The sequence below is a fragment of the Cariama cristata genome, unplaced genomic scaffold (assembly GCF_000690535.1).
Source record: "Cariama cristata isolate BGI_N322 unplaced genomic scaffold, ASM69053v1 scaffold17135, whole genome shotgun sequence".
Lineage (NCBI taxonomy): Eukaryota > Metazoa > Chordata > Aves > Cariamiformes > Cariamidae > Cariama > Cariama cristata.
In genome coordinates this window covers 40934-67270 of record NW_009616001.1, presented here as the reverse complement: position 1 = coordinate 67270, position 26337 = coordinate 40934, and the positions used below count along the sequence as shown (strand labels likewise).

The 26337-nt window shown below is 49.4% G+C and overlaps 1 protein-coding gene across 1 annotated transcript in view; it reads left to right on the top strand.

Annotated features, from left to right (window-relative positions):
- The window catches only part of IGDCC3 (immunoglobulin superfamily, DCC subclass, member 3), a gene marked incomplete at both ends in the record, with an annotated part of 94449 nt that overhangs the window by 27185 nt on the left and 40927 nt on the right, over window positions 1-26337 (top strand). Inside the window, one exon of the mRNA XM_009700025.1 lies at window positions 24145-24289. Coding sequence (XP_009698327.1) covers window positions 24145-24289 — 145 coding nt within the window. The remainder of the gene's footprint in view (window positions 1-24144; window positions 24290-26337) is intronic.

Sequence of the window (26337 nt, the reverse complement as noted above, 5' to 3'; positions counted from 1 at the left end):
CGGTGTGGATGATACCCGAGGTTTTGACTGCTTGTAGCTCGTGTTCCTGTTTTCAATTAAATTAGAAAGTATTTGTGGATGAAGTGACCCATTAGTTGGGTAATAACACTACCTTATCACGCCTGCTTATCAGTATTAGTTATGCACTATAAAACCCATACCAAAGCCCTTGGGGGAATCAATTAAATTGAAGTGGGCAGCTTTGTGTATGTCTGCGACAGAGCCGTCACGAGATGCGTGGCACATTTGTACACCAAACTGTTGCAAGTTTGGGGCAGATGGGATTTCTGAGCTTGCACACCAGCCCTGCCTATAAGCTGTCAGCATCACACATCTTTGTTGCCTCTACCAATTCCTCACTGAACAGAAGAAACAGGCCATAAATTTGCTGATTATGTGCATTTAGGCAGACTAGCTCCCTTAATGGCCTTTACGATGGTTGCAGCCGCCAGTGATGGAGTTTTTGCATCCCCAGCTTCTAATAGCAGACGATTGCTTGTTCATGCTGTACATCCCGTTAAATAAATCTGAGCCAATGGTAACTGATTGCCGATACTAAACTGCAGAGGGAGAGATTAAAAATATTTTCTCTGTGTGCTTGGAAAGCTTGGGAGGGCTTTGTTCAAGTTTAGGGGGGGGGTGTGTTTAAAAAGGAGGTAGGAAACCCTTTAAGAAATAGTCTCATCTGTCTTCACCAGTGTCTGAGCTGAGAAGCAGGTAAGAGAAACCTGATTTAATGACATATCAAATAGAGAGCTACCTCTCATCCGATCTCTCTTTGAAACACTGCTGAGGAGCCATCAGTGACCCATCTGCATCAATAATTAGACCTTATAAAGTATTTAGACTCTTGTGGCACAGGGAGCTGTGGTGGCTGATGGCCTGCAAAGGGCTTGATTTCCAGGTAAGAACTCCTAATGTAGTGATTGACTCTGCTAACGTTTCAGCTGGCAAAAAGGAGCCAGAGAAAAGCAGCCTTCTCCTCAGTCTTTCAGGGCCACAGCGCAAGGGAAAACGTGGTGGTTTGCAACGTCCCTTAGAGCTCCCGCCCCTGGGGCTGCAAAATGGCCGTTTTCCTCTCGCCCAGGCGTCAGGGAGCGGTCGGAGGGGAGAGCCAAAGCATGGGGCCATGCGGGGCTTAGCTCCGAGCATCCTCTCTCTGCTTTGAACCTGAGGAGCCGTCACACCTTAAGGTCAAGCGAGGGCCCCCCCGTTAGCGGGCAGGGGAGGTGGAGGGAGCAGGATGTCATTTTGTCATTAGCCAAGCTTCAAAGGCAGGCAGGCATGGGGGGGGGAGAGGAGCTGTGGGGTCACAGGGGGCTGTGAGCCCCTTGCCCAGCCTCCCCGCGGGCCGGCTCACCTGGTGCACAGCTGCTCCGGGAGGAAAGAGCCCAGGGAAAACAGAGGGATGGAGGAGGCAGCGTGGGGAAAGCCACGTCGCCAATGTCTTTTACCCTGTAGCCTGCCAAATTGGGTGTGCAGGTTGTGGGCTGGGGGCATGATCTTTAGCGGTGCTGGGGTGATGGTGTGAAGCACTGCCTGTGCATTACAGCAGCTGTTAAAAGTGTAGCTCCCTTGGAGCAGTGCTGCCTGGAATGATTTAATGGGGTCCTGCATGTCTCTTGGAGACTCTGGAGCATGATTTTTGGCTTGCTGGGGGTGGTCATGTTGGAGGCTGGTCGCAAGGCGCTGTGCCTTTGTGTTCATACATCCTGCTTTGGATAGCCTTAAGCTTTCCTGAATCAGATTCGACCCCAAAAAGTCATGAGAGTGGGTTAAAAATGACAAGATTGCCAGAAGAGAAAATCTCCCTGATTTTGTGGTTCTGTGAATTTGCGCTCTGGACCTTGAGGATACTTCGGGGTCCCCTGTCAAGGCTTTTCCCTGCAGCTGCTGGGGATGGGCTTGTTTATTCCAACCCAAGCCGAGATCCTCCTGCAGATCCCCAAAAGCAGGGTCGGGGAGGAACACCAGCCGCTGCAAGGCTGGCGATCAAAGCACACGTGTTGGCAATACTGGGAGGCTTCTGGGATCAGATGCTCTTTGACCCGCCCCTACGAAAGCCGAGGGCCCCGATGTACGGCGGGCAGCAGTGGAGGAGCTGGGGGATGAGATGGGGGGCAGCAGCTCTAGGAGGAGCCGGGCAGCACGTGGAGCAGCGTTCGGTGTAACCCAGCCAGAGTTTTTTTCTCTGCTTCACAAGCTCCATCCGTCCTGCAGCCCCATCAGGCTTGTGTGCTGGTAATTAGGATGTTTGCTGTCACTTCTATGGGTGCGACAATGCATATTCATCAAATATGTAAATTAACACATTAAGCTATTTGCAGAAATCTTCTGGATCCAAGAGGATGATGGAGATGAATTGCTGCGAGAGCAGCTCTGTAAACGATTCCCTGATAACGCAAGTCGCACTAGGGTCCTGCATGCTCTCCGTGGGTGCTCCGGTGATGCAGAGCAGGAACTCGTTTAGATTAATTAGTGCAAGAAGTCCAGGCATCATTACCTCTGGAGCAGGATTACAGCTGTGTTTGCACAGACAGCTCTCAGGTGGCCTTTCCTCCTGGGGGAGGATAGGTTGAAGGCGTGGGCGGGCAGGTGAAGAGTTATCCACGGAAAAAGCAAAGCTGCCCGTGCGCTAAATGTGCCAGAGCTCTCTGGTGAACACTAACGCACTAACGTTTGCTTGGGCTTGCTCTGAGCGGTGAGCTGCCCAACAAGCCCCCGGCACAGCCACCACCTCTGACACATCTGGTACTACCAAAAGGAAAATACATAAGACCTGTAACCCTTGCCTGCAGTAGCTTAACAATACCTCTGAGTATTGCTTCAAATACATATAATAAGTCTGAACTAATAAAGTAACGAGTTTATGAGCTTTTTAAAGATTTTACTAGGTAAATGGAGGGCCTAATAACATGATTCGATTTCTTAATATAAACAACGTATTTGCTGGGGCCTCTTAAAATATTCCTAGCTTTAACTGCAGAAAATCCAGCGTATGATTTATATTTCTGGCTGGTGGAAGCTCTGGCTTTCATTATCTGTATATGCCGCAAATCCAATTATGTAATATCATTGAGATAAGGCATGTAATGTTTCACATCTAATTGTTCTAACATGCAAATTTTTTCCAAAGCCAGCATACGTTAGGTTAAAAGGAAGGCAGGGGCTGTGTTTCATGGGTGTAGGTTATGCGGGTGGAATTGGGCGCTCTGCGGGCGGTTGGATGTGTCGACCTGGGTGTGTTGTGCTGCAAGGTCTCTGAGAAGCTCTCCAGAAATCATAAGGTGCTGCTAGGCAGGATGCTGGTTTGAGGGTAAATCAAGTGTTGGTTAAATGCAACCAAACAGCAGGCCTTGCCTGGTTGGGGAGACCTGTGTGTGGCTGCAGAATATTTCACTGATCCAAACATTGCGACTCATTTTTTTCCCTGTGAGGACCCTACCATGGGGCTTGATAATCCCTGTGCTTCGATGTGAATGGGACAGCTTGAGTCTACAGCAGACAGACTGTGCCTTGCCTGGCTGATGGTCCAGAGCACCTGTTGATTCACTGTATTGGATCCAAATTTCACACTCGTTTTCTAGGTGGTTTTCATCCATAGGTAGGAAGGAGACCACAGACCTGAGGCAGTTGTGGTACATCTTGTTAAACAGCAGCTTATGTGCTTTGCTTGTTCTTTCTGGGCTTGGGTATTACCATCGCTGTCTCTGATCATCTTTGGACATGTGTGTGCTCATCCAAGACTGTGTAGACTTACCTTTTGTGCTGGCTATGTCCTTGTCCCTTCCCACGATGGGGTCCCATCTGGCCTGGACACCGAGGTTTCACAGCCAGGGCAGGCGAGAAGGCAGGCAGGGCTACAAAACACTCACATCTTCCCTGTTGTATCTACAGAATGCAACCAAGGAGCACATCCTGACATGGGAGGAGGATCTTGTAAATATATGTCACCTGGGAGACCCTGATCTTCATCCGTGGGACCAGCACAGACAGTTATATTAACACTTGCCCACATTAAGTGGAAGGACTGGTAGCAGCATGCTGTAAATTAGGGGTCTTCATGCAGTCTGCTGATCTTTGGCTTGTGCTCGAGGCGTGTTTCGTTTCTCTGGAAGGGAGTGGAAAGGGGATGCATATGGGTCGGTGGCTTTCGTTGGCCTTGCTTGTTGACCACCACACAAGGGCACATGGAGATGTGTCAGAAAACTAGCTTTTTTGGTAAAATTTCTGTTGCCCATGGTGGAGCTGGCTGGGGGAATTTAAAAGAATCAATTTAAGTAAAATGTTGGGGTTTCTTTGGCCCAGTCCACTTGCATGCATGAACTTGTCCTACATGCTGGATGGGAAGGGCAGGCAGAGCTTGCTTCCTCCCTGTCAGCTTCCCCGCCTTTACTGTTCCTTTTGGCCATGTACACCGTCCCTGCCGGGTTTCGGTGCTGCTGGAGTGTCGGTGACACCGACCAGGCGGTGGTTCTGGTCCTGGTATTTGGCTCCTTTGAGGAAGTTTCCCACTAGCTATCTTACAGCTACTGGGCATTGTGCGCTGGATGTGAATAGGTCCCATTCAACCTTGTTTTATTCATCATCAGCAAAGCATGAAATTACAGTGGAAATGCTAATAGATTTCCTAACAACTTAGTATCTACTTGGGTGAAACAGTTATTTGTTGACTAATTAGGAAGTTAATTGTTTTATACTTTATTGAGGTCAGGTTGCTATTTTAATGTAGAGGGAGGTGGTGCGTGCTCTTCTAAATAAGAATCTGCTTTAATGGGCGGTTATTATCATCAGTTGGGCTAAAGAAGAGAAAGGGTAATGGTATCTCCAAAAGGAGCTTTTCCCCAGCTGTTTGCCGTGTGCCAAGCCAGGATCTGAGCAAACTTGTGGTCCAGGCCAAGTCCAAAATGCACGGGTGTCACATGCGTACCCTGCAAATGGCTTGGACCTTTCAGCAGGTGAGGTGTGCCCAGTTGGACCCGTCATCGGGTATTTGGTTTTGGAGCTCTTAGCAACGTTCAGGCACATGTGGAAAGCTCTAGCCTGAAGCAGAGCTGGGTGAAATGCCTGTTAGGGGTCTTTGCGCTGACCTCTCCAAACCTTTCAGAAGCAGGGAGGAAAGGGCTGGTGTTGCTCAGAGCCATACCTGGAGTTTGCTGGGGAGCGTGGGTCTCGCAAGAAATGGTGAGAGCCTTTGGAAACCTGACCATCTCTCGTGACATGGACGCCTACCCCACACTCTGTTTTCCTGTCCGCTTTCCGATTTGGAGCCAGAGGGATGAGCTGTCCCCAGGAGCCGGGACGAATCCTGCTGGGGTGCTCAGCTTTCTCTGAGACCATTAACGGGGCAGGCTTCTCATCCCCCAGAGCTGCTCACAAGCTTCGGGTGCACTAATTAAAACCATTCCTGACATAAAAAAGCATTTTGCAGAAAGAAAGGAAAGACCGTTCCTTCCTGGAGTTTATGATTGAATGTATGAGTAACGTGGCCTTGGGTTTCTGGGGCATGAAGTCTTTTCCCTGGCTTGATTTATGTCATGTAAAAAAAAAAAAGAAAAAAGTTGCCTGCTCTCCTCTTCCTCCTCAGTAGCTTTCTTTCCCCTCCTGACTCTGCTTGTGGCCAGGAGAAGTTTCCAAGATTCAGAAACAGTCTTAAAAGATCTCCATGTGTGGATAGAGGCAGTAGCGGACCGTCGGGGAAGGCTCCTCCGGGGTGGTTAAACCATATTGCTTTGGATTTTTTTTTTCGTCCTTCCATGTTCTTCCTCTCTGTCTTCCTAATTTGGGCTTTGTGGTAATTATCTGCCTTGGCCAACCCTGTCCTTTTTCGGTTGGCGCAGCCCCAGAACTGTGACATGAGTGAGTGGGTTTGTGCCTCTTCTCCTTGTCCTCCTGGGCTTGGCTCCCACGTGGGGATCGTTCATAAAGTGTGTTGGGCAGCATCACAGGGAAGACTACGAGAAAGATTATTGCTTGCAGACAGCCTGTTTTGTGCTGATTCTTCTTCCTTCCAGTTAGAAATATAGTGTGGAAATACTGATACCTGTGGGTTTATCTGTTGCGCTGATGACCCAATGCTTTTTAGACAAAATCGCTGGTATCTTCTGCCTCGGGGTATCTACAGCCTGCTCTGTAGTCTCAACAGTTTTGCCCATACACCTACACCAGTTTGGCAGTCCTGGAAATGCAGAGATGTGGGTCAAAAGAGCTCCGTTCCTGCTGTCGCGCAGTCTGTCCGGTAACCAGCGCAGGAATCCTGGCATCACCACCAGCACGGCAGTGCAGCTGCAGGCTGTGCCGAGACCTGCGGTCATACAGAGGGATGTGCAGGCACACCTGTCCATCCCATGACCAAATTTGCCTGTTTTTTGACTCTTCTCCTAATGTAAAATCAAACTGAAAATGGCAGGATGACTGCCAGGAAATACAAGCTGGTATCAGACCACTGCAAAAAAAAAAAGTCAAACAAAATAGGACTCAAACCAGCCAACAAACACCGTCTTAGTTGCCTTTATTATTTTTTTTCTTGGAGTGGCCAGATAGCTTTTAAATCTTGGCAGTGGGAGTTTGGCTGTGCTGTGTCCAATAAAGCCTTCTGCATGCATTGACTGGCAAGAACAATCCCTGGGCAGTCGGCGAAGGGGAGTAGTTTTGCAGCCTGCATCCGAGTGTGACTCCGATGTTTCATGCCGCCACCTGAGCTAGGACGGGCTGTGAATACAGATAGCGCCGCTCCTTTCCCTCCTTATCCCAGGCTTCTCGTTGGGAAACGGGCCCTTGCTCAGGGACTGTCAGGGAAGTCAGTTATAAAAGTTTTATTAGTGAAGCAGAAAGATGTTTCCAGCCGTATTGTTCCTTGGGAAATAAGAGAAGAAAAGACAGATAATGTTTTGCCTCTTTATTAGATTGGGAAATCATCTATAAAGCAGAAGCGTATTTCAAACCGAACCCCTGTGTCTCTCATTAATGCCGAGTCAACAGCATCCAGCCAGTCGGATGGAGGGTTTGTGCGATGGGGGGCTTCGAAGGGGTCCTGTTATAGTGGGACAGGTGCTGGAGAGCCCAGAAGGAGCCAGACGTGAGGCAAGAAGGCCAGAGCCACCAGCCCAGGCGGTCCTGGGCTCAGCCCCTTGCAGTTCCTTGCAGCAATGCAGCCAAGTGCTAATACTCAACTGTGATAATCTGCAGGCTGGAAAAACTCGGCCTTGGGGGAAAGTACCTGCCTGGCGGGTAGATGAGTGCTTGTGCATGCTCAGGGGTTGGTGGTAGGACACTGAGGGGTGGCAGTGAACCGTAAAATGTCCTTAAAAGTAGCAAGTCCAAGTAAAGCTATGCGGCTTAAAATGTTTTATCATGTCGTACGCCAGGGCTATTAGTCCCCTTCTGTGCTTCCGTCAGGCAGTGTGGCAACCAGCAGTGAAGTTTTATCAGATATTAAAACCTGCTTTTGAAATTTCTCCTAAAGCAGAATGCTAAATCAACTTCTTCACGGTGTTGTGTGTGTGGTTTTTTTTTCAGTTCTTGTGCTGTTTCCTGCCTGGCAGCTTTACCTTTACTTCCATTTCTCTCTCTCATTTTCCATCAGCTCTATCTGTAACCATTTTGTGTTTTATTGAGCATGAATGAATGGTGATGCCTTTTAGATGAGTGATATTTTCATCCGAAGATGCTTGTTTAATCTAAGCCTCTGCTCAGCTGTTATCCCAATGGTGCTTTGTGTTTACCAACAGCTTATTTCAACTAGCTTGAATTTGGAGGCAAATTAATTGCGTGGAGAGGTTTTGTCCCCTTCTCCAACCCCAGTAAAAATTCTGCTTCTCTTCTGGTGGGATGTTACGGACCTGAAACGCAATTTGGAGGTGGCGTGAGCTGTGTTAAGAGCTACGGTATTGCTCCTGGGGCTGAGTGTAACCTACGCTTACCATATGCTACCACCCTCCCTTTTAGGTAAAATGAGGGTGTTTCAGCCTCCCTGCAAATGATAGCAACTCCGCAGAGCACAGACCGTAATCACTCAAGCTGCTGCTGTGTGGGTCTCTGTGCATTTGGGAATAAAATTTTCCGTCTGTGGGAACAGATTATGAATCCAAAGTCATTAGAAAGGGTCTGGGTTTACCCTTGGTGCTGTAAGCAGGAGCTCAGCTGTCAGCGACAGCGATGGATCCCCAAATAACTGCTTGTTGCAAGGCATCGCTGCCACCCCGAAAGATTCCCTGGGCTATGCAACAGCAGCTGTACCCAGGGATGCTGAAATGTGCCTCGGTTGTTCAAGATTTGGGTTTTGTTTGGCCTGAGGTTTGTCGCAGCGATTCCCTGGAGGTCTCTGTGTGGGTTCAGTTCACCCTGGGGAGGTATCTGGCTATTTTTTAGCTTACAGCCCTGGCAAAGGCATGCGAAAAGGCAGCGAGGGCATCGTTTGCCTCTGTCATGCTGGGGTGCGGGGCAGTGTTTGGGGGACCAGCTGGAGGCAGGCAGTGCTGCTTGCCACGTGCCACATGTTGTAGCGAAACCCCAGTGGTGAGAGCAAGCAGTCTGGTGGTGATGGTGCTTGCGTGATGCTCCTTTCTCCTTTGGTCATCCCAGGCGCTTCTTCATTGCGTCTGAATTAACCCCACTGCCTCTGATCCCCGGCTTGGGTCACTGCGGAGCTGGGTTCCCCCATGAGTTCTCTGAAGCTGGTGAAGGAGGGGAGAAGCAAAATCCCTTCCCGAAGGCTGACTTTTCTGTTTGTGCCCAGATGGAGGGGGCACATCTTTTTGCATGCTTCAGCCAGAGCTGAGTCCCTTCAGAGAGCTCTGACCTGCATCTTACGCCACAGAAGCAGCAATAGACACCCATCAGCATACCCAGAGGTCCCCAGGGTACCACCCCAGGAGCTTTGGGAGGCACTGGTACCAAAAGCCACTGCCATGTTAGGAGCAGGGGAGGAGGTGGGACTGTGTGTCCCCCATGGGCTGGAGATGGGCTCTCCAATACACATTTCCATGCCTTGGAAGCGTTGTGCATCCTTAATCCCCTGTGGCTTGTTCTCTTCTTGCTCCTCATGCAACAGCTGGCAAGGGAAGGGGCTGGAATCGGACCTCGTGTCTTCGACAAGGTGCTCAGCCAACCCTTTGCTACACCAGGACAGCGCTGAATTTTCCCTTGTGATTCAGTGCAGGGCTCTGGCACCCTTATTCAGCACCACAGTGCTTAGGGAAATCAGATATTCAGGGCAGTAAATGTTCCTTTGGGGCAGCGAGTCCTCTGGGGTCCACCCTGCCAAAATCAGCGGGGTTGCTCCCGGGGAGCGGTACTGCTGTCGAACCTGGCCCCGAGCGCTCATATCACCATCTTCATCCCCTTCTCTCCGGATACCCCAGGCACAGTGAGTCCCAGCCAATCTGCTCCATTAGGGCATTACAGGAACGTAAGTTAATGAGGCTGGTTTTGAGAGCGACGTATCGGGCAGGCGGTGTTAATCTGGGCTGTCCCCGCTGCTGCAGAATTTGCGTCTGGCCGGCGTTGTGCATCTCGCAGTCGAATTGCGAGCGCTTGGTGAAAAGGGCTGCGCTTCCAGATCCCCTCGCAAACAATTCGTCTTGCAAATGAGCAAGGGTGGCTTGCGCCTGCCCCGGCCCCACTTAATACAATGGCTGGGCTGTAACTCCAGGCTGGCGCAGGGTTCGTGGCACGCTGCAGCTGGCTCACGCCGCTCTCTTTGCCGCCGTTCACCAGCCAAATTTCTCGCGAGCGGGCCACGCATCTGCATTAATTTAGACGGCTTAATGTGGGGAGCTCGTCAGCTTGATTTCCCCCGTGGCTCTGGGAGTCAGCTGGGGCGCCGGGGCCTCCCATTAGCGGTCCAGCCCGGTGCCAGATGGTGGGTGATGGCTTGCGGAGGCTCCGGAGCTGACGTGCTCCATTATGCGAGAATACAAAAGCAAGCCGGGCTGGATTTTTTTTTTCTTCCCACCCCTCCCTTCTGTTTTCATTTTCCTTCGGTGCTGTCACTCTCACAGCTAATTCCTGGAGCTTGCTTTATTTATTTATTTCGTTTCACGGTGGGGAGGGCTGCGAAGTTGCTGGTGATGTTTTCCATGTGGATGCTCCTGCCTTGTCCCAAGCGAGTCTCTCATAGACTTTGCTGTTTCCCACCTTTTATTCCCTGCCTGAATGTGCATGTGGGGTGCGCAGTCCCGTGTGCACGCACACCCACATGAAATCTCTTCTTGGACAATTTGGTCGCATAAACAAGTTATTAGTGTAGCATAATGGGTCTCCTGGGGGGCCATTATGTGCCACAAGGTTTTGTTAAGATGGATTTAATCGCCGTCCTGGATATTTTGGGTGTCCCAGCAGTTTTTTAGGCCCATAACAGTCTGTGCTACAATTACCCATTTGTTACTGAGTTTTCATCTCTTTTGTTAATACCAGGGAGGTGGCTGTTTTGGGGTGCGTGTGTTTTTTCTGATGAAGATGCACATTTCAGAAGAGAGAGGACTGATTCCCCAGGCTTGGTACAGGAAGGGCTGAACGTCCCTGCAGAGGCCCCCTGAAGATCAGGTCTTACAGGGCTTTGGCTCTGATTTCCCCAGTGTGCTGCAAACACCGGGGCAAAGCTCAAGTTCAGAGCTCAAAGTCAGTAAAAATGCCCCCCTGCAACCCCACCATTTAGGTGCAGCATTTGACCTCTGGCTGCTCTCTAAAATCCACATCGCTTTGCAATGCCGGCGTTCCTTGACGTTTAGCAAGGCAAGGTTTCCACACTCGTGTGTGCATCCCAAACCCTTAACAAACCTTAATTAAAATGAAATTTCATGACAACAGGGAGCTTAGATGGCTAAATGTTGTTAACTCTGGTATCTGGATGGGGAATGTGACTGGAAAGCAAATAGGGACAGCAAATGCATGAGCAGGGATGGGGACAGAGAAGTCCCAGGTGCGTGGGGCGAGATTGTCCTCTCCTACGGGTGCCCCCAGCCAGCAAAGCAGGGGAGCCTTCGCAGAAGGGACATAGCCACATCCCTCCTCTGCATCGTAGCTGGGCAGCTGCAGGTTCGTATGGCTTTCCCATCAATGACAGCCTTTGAAGGCAAATATTGATATTTAAATTTGGATTGCATCACTGCTTAAATGTCCAACCTTTCTTCTTCTAGCTCTTCTTCCTTTGGCAGGAGCTGCGATGCTGAGCCCTTCTCCGGGCTGGGAACTGGGTGCTGGGTTTCTTTTCACGATCTCCTCTTGGCTTTTGTCCATGATGCTGAATTTTGCTGCCAGGCGTTGTTTGGAAGCATGGGTGGTGTGCAATGGAGGGCATAGGGGCTTGGTGCATTTGCAGAGGGCTTAGCTGATGGTAGCCAGGAGCCTGCAGAAGAATCTGTGTCTCCTCATCAGGGGACCACTGCTTGGGGAATCTCGTAGCTTGCCCACCCCAACTTGCCCCAATGAGTTTCAGGATGCAGAAACGCATGAAGAAGCACAAACATTTGGGTAAAATATTTGCAAATTCCACAGTAGGAAATAAGATAGGCTCTTCCCATCTCTTCTCCCACCAAATCGATAAGAGTCCCTCCTTGAGCCCTGCGAGGCGATAGTTATCCCGTCCGGGAGCACCCCTTGGGAATTACGCTCTTCAAAGGCTTCCCGAGCCTCACCGCCCTTGCCTCGTGTTACCCAGGGCTTCTTGTCATATCCTGTTCCCGTAAAAAGTGCCAAAGATCTTGGAGAAGAGAGGAGAGACACCACCTGAGGTTACCGTTGTTTGTCTAATCTATGATAAAAAAGCAAAAAAATGTCAATATCTGAATGCCTTATCAAAGTGTTCAAAACTGAAATTTTGTTTTGCTTGACTGCTCATTTTAAAAATTCCCTCTAGAAAGGACTTGGTTATTTCTCCTTGCCAGTAATAGAGGCATATGCAAAATAGTGTATTCGGTTGTGACACAGTATGGAGACTGGATGATGGTAGACCACCGATCCATCGCTCTCCTGTAGGCATGGTGAGGTTATCTTTCTATCACATAGAAACTTGCTGTTTCACATAGAAACCAGCTTACACACAGAAAACACATCCAGCGAGCGCAGCCTTACGTGGTGTGGCTGTATGTACAATAAACTCTCCTGTAGGCATGGTGAGGTTATCTTTCTATCACATAGAAACTTGCTGTTTCACATAGAAACCAACTTACACGCAGAAAACACATCCAGCGAGCGCACAGCCTTACGTGGTGTGGCTGTACGTACAATAAACTGCAGAGCTGTGTGACGGCCTCGCAGTAAATCAGTGCATCTCCTCTTTCTTTCAGTTTTCTTCCTTGACGTGATACTCTGGGGTGTTTTGGTGCTGGTGGTGATTTCACAGGTGGTCTTGTCCCACCGGCCACTGCTGCTCGGCACGTGCCGGTAAGGATGCGCTGAGCCGGGAGCGTTGCCTCCTTGACCCACCACTCTTCTCCTGCCACCTCTTTTCAGCGAGTTCTCACGGGTAATGAGTTTAATTTGATAAACTGGGCCCGAGGTGAGGTGTCACTGTGAGTTTGGGAGATAAGCCTCCCCGCTTCTTATCAACAAAAAAGCCAGTCCTCCCTGGAGAGGTGTCTTTTCTGGAATGCATCCATGCTCCTCGCGTTCGGTGATGGTCTGGTGATAGCAAGGAAGATAAAGATGGTGAGATTTGTGGTTTGTAACTCTGCCATCACTTCCTTCCTCTGTGTGACCATCCTCTACATCCTTCTGATCTTTAGCCATTCTCCTGTGTCCTCACTTGTGTTTGTCTCTCCGTATGCTTTGGGATGGTGATGTGTCTCCCAGTCATATTTAGGGCGCTGTGGGGTACGTGGAGAGAGGACTCGCTGCGGGTGCAGAGGTGCTTTCGGATGGAGTGGCTGTTTCTTGTGGACCTGGCGTGAAATGTAAGCTCTCACCTTGTCGTGGGAATGGATGTCTGGAGGGACCCTGGCTCACCAAATCCAGCCCGTGTTACCACCCGTACTGTGTCATGCATGCACATACATGCATGTGTCCACACGCTACTGTGTGTACGCTGACAAGCGATGCTGAGGTACAACCCCAAGTACAACCATCCCAGCAAAGGTGCAGGAAAGGTGTTAACACCCGCTGGCTCATACACAGAAATACAATCCCCATCTCCACCGAACTCCCAGAGAGAAATCAGTGAAAACATCAAACCATATGTCCTGTACAGTGCGGCTGATACGCCGGAGCTATGAACTTTCTCTTTGAGGTGGTAATAGTTTGGCTAGCAGCCAGGAGCGGCAGCCGCGAACGGAAAGGGGGACTTCCAGAGATAAGCTATTTTCAGCCAACAGGGCTTCTCGTCGTGAAATAAATAGAAAAAGGACGAGCTCTACGTCTGCGGTCATGTGTCCTGCTTTCGTGGATTTGGCCTATTTTCTGAAGAATGGCTGTAATTCAGCTTGAATTTCCCCTGGATCGCTGCCAGCAAAATAGGAAGCTGTTGCTATTGCCAAGGAGCGAGCAGGGATTTATGTATGTAACTCAGCCACAGGGATGAGATGACAGCTAACGGCTTAGCCGCTGCTCAGAGGAAAAGCAGACCTTGGAGGAAGCTGGATTTTCTGAGTATTACGGTGGTTCAGTCCTTTCTACATCTTCGATATTATCACCTTCAATCTGGATCAGGCAACATCATAACACAGTATCTGTGCTCACCACCAAGGGATGGGAGCAGAGGAGCACTTGGCATTTTGGAAAATCATCTGCATTTGAGTGAAATTTGGAGTTCAGATGAACAGAAAGGAGCTTTCGAGCAGTCCTTTGTAATGCCAACTCTGTGCCCGACTTGCTCTGCGTCTGCTCTCAGGTACTTTGGCCTCTCTTCTCTCCCCATGTGCACAGGGGATGCTGAGTATTTCCCTTACAATGGTGTGAGGCAGCTCCTCTGCGTCAAGCGATGGAAATCCAGCCTTTCGTGATTGTTTTTCTATTTGAATAACTTCTTTAGTCAACATGTGCACCGTTCCCACCTCTGTTTCATTCCTTAATAAAGAAGGGGGCAGTTTATCATGCTCGGCACAGAGTATGGACGTGGTGAAAGACATACTGTTCTGAAGGATTTAAAGCTCATTTCTGTTGGACAGAGAGACTGTTGTTTGAGTTACTCCCTCTCGAAGGCAGGGCAGCCGCCTTTCTCCCGCACGCTGGCTGCCTTGGGTCTACAGGGAGCCTTTTCCTTGTGTCTTTGTGCAGCTCTTCCCCCTGGCCGGACCCCGTGCTGCTGGGAGGTTTGCAAGTCTGTAATGTTTTAGAGTCTGAGGGATACAGCTGGGACTCAAACCTGCCATCCAGCCTGTGCTGTGTAATGGGACCCAGCAGAGAGGTACATCTAGGTACCACGGAGTCCATCGTGGCTGACTGCCCGCTCCTTAACGAAAGCCTGAGTCTCTCACTGTGCTCTGCTTGGTTTTTTGCCGAGTGCTAAGAGATTGTTGTATGCGCTGCAACACCTTGGACCACTAGATTTGATGAAGAGAGGCAGGGCATCATCTCGGAGGCAGACCCACCTCCTCCAGGCACCCATCCCGCCACTGCCCAAGGGAATGTCTCAGTCTGTACAGCGGACATCACGGTACACAGAATGGGCTGGAGCTCAATTTTCTATGGACTTGCTCATCGCAGCCGTACAGGAGCAGCGTGATGGCCGTGGCTCGGCAGCACCGAGCACTTGCTGAACTCCCTTGCCCCGGCAAAACTCCTACCGTGGCAGGGCTCACCCCACTGCAGCAGAAGGGAAAATAAAGAGTGAATTACCGGCACTAGTGCTGTTTGCTGTTGGCCCGATAAAAATGGCACCTTGCCCAAGTCTTCTATAAATCACAGGTTCCATTCGGAAAGGAGTTTTCTGTGGTAATTAATGAGCCAGTATAAAGACATTAAATGGAGAATGTGTGGTGATAGAAAGGCTTGTCATTCACTGAGCCATCTTCCCCCATGTGAATAACCACAAGGGAACAAAGGCCAAACTCCTTATAGACTGAAGTGCACTATCTCTGATAGCTGGGAATGAAGTAATTCTCTGAAAATAACAAAGGCGCAGTGAAATACATTAGTAAACTAATTACAAGAGAGCTGGTAAAAACAGATGCTGAAAATTTAAAGCTATTATTGAAATGATTGCTAGCAGAAAAATGGGGGCTGACAACAAAAAATTAAAAAATGCATCTCATTTAAAATTCATTAGCCTGTAAATCAGGACAGCTCCCTGTCTGAAAGCGGGGCTGATGGCATTTCCATGGGCAGTCGTGATGAAAAGCTTCCTTTCCTTCACCTTTCTGGATTCCGCTGTCGCCTCTGGAGATGCCGAAACAAAGCGTGTGCTCGTTGGTGAGCACAAAAAACCAGGGATGGCTGCGGGCACTTTGCAGTCGGGGCAGTCTGAGCAGGGATGTTTCTACCCAGAGGTGTTGCAAGGACTGTGATGGGGCAGGATAACGCCCTGTGCTCGGATGGCTCGTTGCCTCTCTAAGCTGATAAAAAGCAGGACTGCTCATCCGCGCTCGGTATCAGAAGCAGTTGGCTGCAAACAAAGTGGTCCAGGGCCAGAAACGGCTGTGTGGGAGCTTCCTCTTGTACCATCTCCATCAATATTTGGGAGAGGGATGGAAAACATCATTATTGTGCAACAAATCAAAATGGCAACTATGTAATTTGTCTTAATTGTGTGTGTCGGAGTAGGAAAAACACGAGGAGCTCCGGATGGGAATCTGGCAGGAGAGTCCTGCCTGCTGGCAGTGTGCTGCGTGCTTTGCTTTGCCCTCAAAGAGCCATCCTCTCCTGGAGGCTTGCGGGACAGCTTGCCCTTCATTTTCTCATTATTTCAGGGGTCTGCAGGGACACTTGAGTAGGATAAATCCTAGGTATTTTGCAGAGAGCACATGTGTACTTCAGAGGAAAGCCTGGGAGGTGGCAAGGTCCTGAAGAAGCCGTTGCCCAAAGCGGAGTGAGCTGTGGATGCTAAAGGATGGAGCATCTAGAGGGAGGATCTTCTTGTGATGCTGGAGGGGAGCCCTGCTTTGGGGTGGGGGAACCTTGCGTGATGCTGGAGTTTCTTAAGAAGTCACCCTGCGGAAATACAGGAGCCCTTTGTGGTGACTAGTGCCACTGGGCAGGTGTGACAGCGGCAGTGCTGCCCAGCCAGCATCACCCTTGGTGCCAGGGCACTGTAATGATGATGGATAACCTCCTCCTGCACTGCAGAATCGCAAGCCCCATATGCAGCCGCCCAGGCAAATTAAGAGTTGTTTATGACATTTAATACTCCCCCTTCCCTCCAGCAGCAGGGTGGCAGGACCACAGGTTCGGCTTCACAAATGGTCGCCTCAGGATACACTAAACGCTGTCATGAGCCAGAGAGCAATTTTGTCTTGAAAAATTACTGCAATAGCACTCCCTGATAAAGGTTTCTCCCAGCGATGCCTCCCTCTCCGCCAGAAACTTCTTCTCTCCCTGAAACCAATTTGAGAGTGCTAAAGGGGCTGTTTATTAGTCGATTCTCCTGCAAAACAAGAGGGTGCTGGAAGATGAATAACCACCTTGGGCTGTCTGCCCTGCTGCTCTGCGTAGCAGGTAACGTGATGGGATGCTGCTGCGTGCTCTGAACACAGAGGGAAGTGAGAAATTTGGTCCGTGGGATTGCCAAGGTGCATCTTTCAAAGTGATTTATAAGGAGCAACGTTACCTTGTGGGTAGAGCATGCCATTGGTACTCAAGGGATGATGTTGGATTTGGGTTGTGGCCGTGGGTGTCACTTTGTGTCCCCTGTGCCTGTCTCTGTAAAATGACCGATACATTTATGGGAAAGGTTTGAGGATGCTCAGACAGCCCTGCTTGCTCACTGGGCTTCAGAGAGGGTGTTTGTGCTGATGCGCCGGGACTTACTGCTCCTTATTTCCAGGCTGGGATGATTTCTGGCTGCAGCCACGTTGCAGGAGGTCTTGGGTCTGGGCAGGCAGCATTTGGGCAGTGCTGCTGCACGAGAGAGAGCGTGGCAAAGGCCAGCTGCTTTCAGGGGTTTCTTCTGGCATAGGCAGCTCCCTGGGCGCTCTCTATCCTCGCAAGTCAAAGTAGCAAGGGTGGTGGGGTGTTGGATGTTGGGGATGCTCCATGGCATGCTGTACTGGGACAGTGTGGGCGCAGAGGGATAGCACTTTGTGAGCTTTATAGAAATTGGGAGGTACTTCAGTATAAAACAGCCCTTGGGCTGTATGACCCCTGTTTATTTCCATGCATGGTACAAAGACTGCATTTATGCAGACAAAAATCTTTCCTATGCACAGGAGAGTATGCCTGCATCAACAACTGACAGCGTTGTAGTTATTTTTCCAATAAGTGAGCTATAATCAATACCATAAGTATGCTAAATGTTCTTTAGGACTGGGAGGTGGGCTTGGAGGTGCATGTGGTCATGTAGGAAAGGCTGGGCGTGCTGGTGATGGGATGCGCATTGAAGGGAGCCTCAGGAAGAGGAGTGGAGCTGCAGCACAGGCATTCGAAGGTTTTACAGGTGCCGCGATAAAGTCCCTGCAGGGACCTTTGCAGGAAAAACCCATCCTCCTCCTCCCAGCCCTGGTCCTTTGCTTGTGCGGGATGGGCAGAGCAACCAGGGACCGCTGAGCACATTCCCTCTGACTCCTGGTCTGTGTGCAGTGGAGATGTGCTCATTACTTTTGCAGGGTATTTATCATCCCTACACAGAAGCAGCCCCTGTAGGGCTCTGTGCTTTTTTCCACTTGCTTCTCAAAGCACCAAAACAAATGGTAAATCATGGGTCGGTAGAGTCCATCAGTGCTCCTTGTTGTGGTGTGACAGGGAGGTGACCTGAGCTGGATTTGACTCGCAGTCATTTCACGTTATGCAAAAAATTGAGAAGCCATAGCTCCAGATCAGGCAGTAATTTTCCTCCTGGTGCACTTGAGTCATGAAGCGGGAGGTGTTTTTTTTTTCCTCTCCTCTTGTAAAATATCTGTTGCATGTTCCGTCCCGTGGGCAGCTGCTGTGTCCCGCTGCGAGACATTAGCTCGGTTGTCTCCCTTTCATCCCTGTCCCAGGGGCTTAGGGCAGGGGGAATAAAAACCAGGCCAGGTGAAGACTTTGTTCCTCAACCAGAGAAGTGCGTCAGATGGGGTGTCTTCTCAACCTTGTTTAAATTATTTCACTCAGCTTAGATTGAGTGTGACAACAACAGAGACACGAGGATGCAAAACGCAGAGAGGGTGGAGAGCCTGGACTATCCTCCGTCCCTGCTCTGAGCAGTTGTGTCAGCTCTGGAGAGAGAAAACGACAGCCAAAGCAAAAGAGGAATAAGCATTTGTTTGCAAAGATTGCAAATAAAAAGCGTGCAGGACTGCCCATCTTTCCCTCCACGGACTTCCCCTTTTTCCCTCCACATCTGCCCAGCGAGATGGGGCTTCCTCCCTCTCTCACCTCACCATGCATTTTGGTTCCTCTTAAATGAGCTACATTCCTCCAAAATGTCTTCCTTGCTTCAAACTCTCCTGAGTCTGGCCGCCCATTTCTTTTGAGATCTGAGGCCCAGCACGGACAATAGAGATTTGGGATTTTCACCCCTATGATTAGTGGGCAGGGGCAGAGGGGATTTTCTTCTGTGCTGGGAGAAGCACGGCTGGTCTTTAATATTTCCCTCCCTTTCCAAAGCCAAGAGAAAGGCGATTTTTCTTCCCTTTAGATGTGAGCGAAGGCCCCCGCTCCTGCTACTCCTGGAGAATTAAATAGATAAATGGGCGGCGCTGTTGTTCACGCTTCACTATGCACAAAGCAACTTGCATTCAAAATTGGGCTCATGGCAGTTCAGCAACAACCTCGCACAATAGCATCATTAGACACGCAGGGCCGGCTCGCAGGCGCAGAGGCTGCTCTGCAGCTGGAGTAGCCACCGGGCTGTTGTGACGTGGGCTTTTTTATTTTAATCTTTATAAAAATGCATCTTTAAAAAGAATGTAGAGAAAGAAGATGCAGTGTCTTTTTCTTAAAGACTTGGGAAAGCGTCCCTGTTTGAAAGCAGCGGGAAGAGAGGAGAGGATGGGATTTGTGGTGTCCGTACGCCCCCGTCTTTTGTGGTTGCTCTTTCTTGCAGGGAAATCCTCCATTTCCAGAGTACAGAGGGGAGCAAAATAGGAGACCTGTGTCTGCTTCACCTGACATCCTCCTTGAAAATATTCCCTGGTGGGTTGCTAACTTAATGGTGAAGGTCTCCTAAACCAGGAGGGAATGGAAGAGGATGTAATCCCTCTGCTTGCTTTGGGGCAGGGAAAGCACTTGGGAAGGAGTTGCGGTGCCAAGGAGGATGGGTGCTTAATAAATCTCACAGATACCAAAGGCTGGTTCTACTGGAGCTGTCAGCCTGATTTGAGAGTAGTTTAGGTCTGAGTTTAATTGCCATGGTGGTTGTCGTGTTTTAAAAATGACCCTGACTTCTGCTGATCCGAGGGGAAATTCAATTTTATTAGTAAAATTCAGTATGAAAATCAGCAACTGTCACCAGCATCAGGATGGAGCCACTCTTGGAAGGGGTCGGCTCTGCCCATGGCTTGTTGTCTCACAGTGGGCAAAACCATTTGCCTCCCAGACTTCACCTTCACCTCTTGTAGGACAAGAGGAAACAGTCTCAAGTTGCGCCAGGGGAGGTTCAGGTTGGATATAAGGAAGAACTTCTTCACGGTAAGAGTCGTTAAGCTTTGGAACCGGCTCCCCAGGGAGGTGGTGGACTCACCATCCCTAGAGGTGTTCAAAAAACGTTTAGATGTGGTGCTTCGAGACGTGGTTTAGTGGGTTTAGCGGGCATGGTGGCATTGGGTATACGGTTGGACTTGATGATCTTTGAGGTCTCTTCCAACCATAACGATTCTATGATTCTATGATTCATCAGTTGTGATGGAGCTAACGGATCTTATCCTCCTTGGCAGGGACATCTGGGATCCCAGATACTGGAGGCATGTCCCCATTAAACTCTTGTTCCTTGTACTGTGTCAACTTTGAGGCATTTTAATCAGATGCCTGCATTGGAAGAGGTCTGAATTTAACAGGTTGGTGGCAGATATGTGGAGAAAGGGTCTTCGGTTGTGGACTATCATTTGTGGATTGCCTGGCGTCACCAGCGATGAAGATGCTCAGCTCCTCTCCAGCATCCCCTTGTGTCAGAGCCAACCTGGGTATCTCTTTCCCCATAAGTAATTTAAAAGCAAAAAGCAATCTGATTGCAGAACTAGCTGGGCTTCCCAAATACTCTCCTAACACCAGGCTTGGCACTGAACCTTTCAAATCTTCTTCCTTCCCTTGTGCCTGCAGTTGATAACAATGTTTGCCTTTTAATGATTCTAACAGGCCGGGGATTTGCTTTGACATACCAAGTTAATGTTTTCTTTTTCTATATCAAATCTAGGTCAATCTGTGGCTTAGCACTAATGCTGTACGGAGCAAAAAAGGATTGGCCACTAATGGTTTCAATTTAGTTTTTCATGGAGTAAAGAAAATTTCACTCGATACCTATTTTCATTTTTATTCCATTGTCCTTTCCACGGGGCCTGTTAGGATTGAGAGAGTGTTTGCACTTCGATTAGAGGAGACCCAGCAAATTCATTTACCAGAACAAATCCTCTGTGAATATGGATGAGGATAAGAGGTGCTGCTCACCTACACCGTGTCCATAGGACATGCCTTCGGGGACGGTATCCTGGTGAGTGTTAGGTGATGGGAGATCCCCTGAGCATTGGGTTCTCTTTAGGGAGGAGCCTCACCTGTGATCCAACCTCATCCTAGTTGAGATCCTCCATGATAAAGTAAGGGGGAAGAAGAGATGAAGAGCAACTCCTCTCCCTCATGCGTTAGCGTGGCTGTAGACAACTCAGCCTGAATCTAGCCTTGGCCAGCGTCTCTGGGAGAAGATGTACCCATGCCTGCAGCGTGGGAGGGCTGCTAGGACCATTCCCTGTCTGCTGTAAGCCCATTTGATTTTGTCTTTCCCTGCCCTGTGCTGGTCTGTGTGTACCATGGCCGAATTCCGGGTGTGACGACAGCAGGAGCTCTGAGACATCATGACTTGGAGCATCAATATGGAGCAATGACGGTGCATGTGATTTGGGTCTAACTTTCTGGCTTGATGACTACCTTACGCTCACTATGTGTGTGGACGATACTGTGCTACACATGGAGGTGGCAGAGGGAAGTTTAATGGGAAGATGGTGGCACTCACCCTGGCTGATGACCGCAAGAGGGGCCGGGGGCAGCACCAGTCCCTCCGTTGGCACGTGGATGCTGCATTGCTGGATGATGGAGACAGCGGGTGGATGGATTAGAGGGTGCCTCCCCACTTAGGCGCTTGCCGGTGAATATTGTGATTGCATGTATTTATTTTTAAAATTATGATGGCCATTAGCATAGAAATGAGATGCAGCTCCCTGGCTGCTGACCAACCCCACCCGGGCTGGTGTGCCGCTTTTCTCCGTGGCAGCTGAAACAATAGTGCCCGGCTGATAACGGGGCTTCCTGGCGTTTGCTGCTAAAAGACAAGTGACAAATAGGAGCAAGTACTCCGCTGTGTGAGTTTGTTACAGTCACTTGGGACATATACAAAAATCTCATGTGGGTCAGCAGAGATTTAGCCCCTCCAAGCGATGCCCTGTAAAGCAGTTGTGCTCCTATCCCTCTCCTCTCCTTATACCCAGTGATTTATTTCCAGGCTGAAAACAGCATCCCAGGTAATCACTCGCGTTCAAGTTTTGTCACTGTTTTACAGGAGATGCTACAAAACCTTTTGTCTCTGCAACTGTAAATAAACTCATAAAGCTGTTTTAAAAATAGCATTTTGTAGCTCGGTGCATGAATTTTTAATGCATCTTCTGCAAACCAGCTGGTCTTGGCAAGGGTCACAGTGTTTCCTAGGCATTTAACATAAAACTGTGCTTCAAAGCCACATTATAGGGTCGTTGAAGAGTAATATTTTACTTAACATCCTCATAACTGAATTATTTATAACTTGCCATGTTTTATTCATGATAAATATTAATACTAGTGTCTTTAAGAGTAGAGGTTATTGCTGCAGTTTTACCTATAAGAGGTGATATTATTGAAATAAAGGAACAGCAATGAATTCTGTAGCCAGCAGAGCGAAGTCTGTGCCGGGGCTGTTCTCATTCACACCTCCCTCTTATCAACCCTGTCAGCCACCAAAAAACCTCAGCACTGAGCATCTGTACATTTGAAAGGGATTTTCCTGCAGGCATCTGAATCTGCTTTGTTTTCTTTTTTTTATTTTTTTTTTCCCTTTATTAACAAGCTTTGTGTCATTCTCATTAATTCTTGGATTCATTTCTTGGTGAGAGTCCATAAGCTTTGGTTGCAAGATGTTCACCCTGGTCTGGACCTCCAAATGCAGCCTTGAAATTTTCTGCAGGCCACCTTGAGCTGTCCTGCCGTGGGCACCCCTGGGCCCCCCAGTTTTTTGAAGCATCCTTTGCCACCTTGGAAGGGGAATCACCTGGTGTGGGGGACCCCCCCAGCAGCCTTTGGGCTTCCTCCCGCATGGCTGAGTGCTCTGGGCCACGAGTAACCTCATTTCAAGACTAAATTTGTGTGAATTGGGTAAATTGCCATTCCACTATTGCGCTCTGTCCCTTACCAAGGAGGATATTTGCATTAGCTTTCATCTTGGGAAAGGGAAATATAATTTTGCGTGGTCTTTCGCCTTGTGCCGGTGTGTTCCCATCTGGCTGGAGCATTGCACAGCCATCTCCCAATCCTGCTCCCACCGGTGCATCCCGATGTGGGGCCGGCTGCCCACCCCACCCTCACGGCTGCAAAACCTTCCCAACCCTACGGCCGTGTGGGGCCGGGGCTTTGCTCCGTCTTACCCGATCAGCTTAACAAATCTGCAGTCAGCTTGTTGAAAGTGGTGGTTGCGGGAGCAGCGTGGGTTAATGCAACACATATTTAATGTATGATTGCTAATGGCCATCTCCCATCTGCCTGAGCCCAACTGGAGTTTGCAGATGAATGATTAAGCTGCCCTGACACATACGCAGCTTGTTCCTTAGCAGAGGTACATTCATTATACTCGACGCATGTAAAAGGGGACGAGGCTTTCTTGCTGGGGAGAGGGGTGTTATTGGGCTGGGGTGGCAGAGCACGGGGCTCTCCTGGAGTTTATTTTGTATGATAGTGTGAGAAATCTTCCTGCGGATGCGGCACTATAAATGAATCATGAGCTAAATAACCACTGGGATGTTTATTAGCTTTGAATATGTTTATTGCAGAGTCAACAGGCAGCACCTTCCAATTAATTAATAGTAATAATTACTGTATTATTTATGTAGCTCTAACAGCGTGCCAGAGTCTTTCCGCACAATGGTTACAGCTGTGGCTGTGCTGAAATGGGCTGGTCTGTATTCACCCTGCGTGGGCATGCTGAGGTTTGTCATTTGCTGTCGGGTGGTCCCAACCCCAAAAGCCTCGGTTTGCTGGGCTGCTGAGCTCTTGGCAGCTGCTCTTTCTATCGGCTGAAACCTGTTGCTCCACAGCATGGGGCTGTGACCATTCCGTCTGCGGTGCTGGAAGGCAGGAGTATGCAATGAGCTGGAGCACCTGCCAAGCAGAGACGGAAATCAAGTTTTACTAGGGTATCTGGGAGCTCTTTTGGTCAAAGTATTTAAACAAAATGAGTTTAGGAGTCAAGCTATGCAGATCAGAAAGATACTTACAGCAGAGAAGGCATTGGCAGCAACAGAAAGGATAGACATCTCTTTTCTGGTGTGAGCTTGGATCCAACACCTACTGAAGCCGTTGAGAATGACCTCCAATAAGTGCCAGTGCAGTGTCTGTGCATCTTGCTGCCCCCATAGACCTCGCTGCAGGAGCATGTGGGTCACGGAGCACGGTCTCCTGTCCTGATTGAGTCAATCAGTTCAATGTGCAGAGGCAGACCTATAGCAAGAACTTGCCACAAGTCTTGTTTCTCCGTGCAAGAGGTTAGGGGAAACCAGCCTTCTGTTCTTGCATTACAATCCCGTTTGCTAGCTCTGGGAAATGGGGGTGTTTCTAGGTCATGTGAAGTTGTTGACAGTGGATCTCTCTTCACATGTAAACATTTTTGTTTCTCTTTTTGTCTTCCAGCGATGTCCGACTTCCACATCCACCCTCAGAACGCAGTGGTGGAGGAAGGTGGTGTAGCAAGATTCCAGTGTCAGATCCACGGCTTGCCTGAGCCGGTCATCCTCTGGCAAAAGAACCGCATGCCAGTCAACACAGACAATGAAAGGTAGGACATGTCCAAGCCATGTACTGCTGTCCTTTCTCCAGGTGGAAAAAGGCGGTCAGGCTTGCTATTGCTCTCACAGTTGTGCTAGGACACAACTAAACTGGGCTGAGGGTCTTAGCCAGCGTTTCTGCTACGGAAGACTCTTTCAGTTAACGTTGTGGGTTGTCTGGGCTACTTCTGGCCAAACTGTGCAGAAATACTGCATCTCCCAAGAGACCTAGGTAAACCACACTAGCTGATTTTGGAGGGAGCAAGGGCTTGCATTGCCCTTCCCTGAGAGGATCAGCCCTCCTCCAGGTTGACTTTCCAGCATGAAGAGCCCACTCAGCAATCCTAGCAGAGCCGGGCAGCTTTGGCATCCATCATCCCTCCATGGCTCCATTTTGTGCAACTCTTTCCAAGCCAGATCCATGACTTAGGGTCTTCCACGTGCGTCCTGAACTCTTGCAAGCGCTGAATTACACTGTGGCTGCTAGACTTTCCTTCCCAGGTGGACTCCCTTTTGTGTGGCGGCAGGGAAGCTCTGCAGAGAGCATCTCACAGCGCCCTGAGCCGCTGTTTCCCATGCAATCCTCCTAAAGAGGAACCCCAGCTGCCCCCCTTCCCCAGCCTAGACCTGGGACGGCACGTCATCCCTTCCTGTGTTTGACAGGCTGCTCCCTTCGTGTCGGAAACATCCTTCATCACGGTTTGATCCTCCTAGCGGTGGTGGGGCCCGGCAGAGGACAGGTGGCAGGAAACGCGTGCTCCGTGCCGGCAGCCTCCGGCAGTCCCAGCTGCGGCTCAGGAGTCGCACAACCGATGGTGGGAGACAATCGGTCGCAGCACACCTCAATCGTGAATTGACGTCCATGTGTTGGGAACACGCGAAACCAGGAAGCTGTAAATATTTCTCTGAAAGTCCCTATTCTTAAAAATGTCAATTCTACAGCAGAACGTGGTTGGGTGCTTTGGAGGCAGGAGAAAACACAAGGGCTGGAACAATGCCTGACCTTTTCAGTGTTGTGGTGAACTTACAGTAGAAGGACCCAAGAGGCCCAACCCTGCTGTGGAAAACTGCAACTGTCAGGTTTTGTTTTTCCTTGTGTTTTTCATCTGAGCTTTTTATAGGCCAGCACAGGGTTGATTTGTTAAACGTGATCTCCTCTGAAGGCTTCTTACTCATACAAGTACTAACTGGGAATGTGGTAGAGCAGGGCGACTTGTCCGAGGTGGTATCAGCAGAAGTAAGGGGTGCAGAACAGGACCTGATGCTTTGTGTGCGTCCCAATGAGATGTTGCAGGACAGGTGAAGTTCCCTTGAGGTCCTTCATGCATTATTGCTTCTTTCCACTTGAGCCCAGGGTCACAGGTGTGGAGATGGTCAGAGATGAGGCAGGGATTTGAGTGTGACCAGGACTTCTTTTCTCCAAGGCTGAGGAGCTCCATGGCTGAGGAGCTCCAGGACTGAGGAACCAAGACTTTTCTCCAACCGAGAGAGCCCCAAGCTGTGCTCATCCCCACTGCTTCTCCTCCAGGACAGGGAGCTTGCCCAAGCCCTGGAGAATGTGGGCTAGGTTTCTACATTCAGTGTCCTCGTTTTGAACAGATTTGGCTTTTTGTGGGAGTAAAGTTATTGGGAAAGGTTTTTATTGTCAGCTCAGTAGATTAATCTCTGACATCAACGGGCCTGGGTGATGAGGGTTGCTTCTCTTAACTGAATTGGATTTCTGCATTAATCACGCTTGGTGCATTTCTGCGTATAAAGTGTATATAAATTTGTATGCTGAGTCTTGCACTCAGAGGCTTTGAAGGCAGAATAATAGCTTTGGAATTGAATCTTCTAATGCTGTGGGCAGATTGTTAACAAAAATGAAGGCTTCTTGTGGTATAATTCATCCAAAACAATGGGCATTTTAAAGTCCCAGAGAGATTGCAATCAACTTCAGGACGTGTAAAACTGATTGCTGTCACGCTGCCACCGACACTGAGCTGCGCGTTTGGAACCCAGCGCAGGGAGCAGGTTATAGGCACTTAACCATATGCTGATACGGAAAAAGATATTCTTC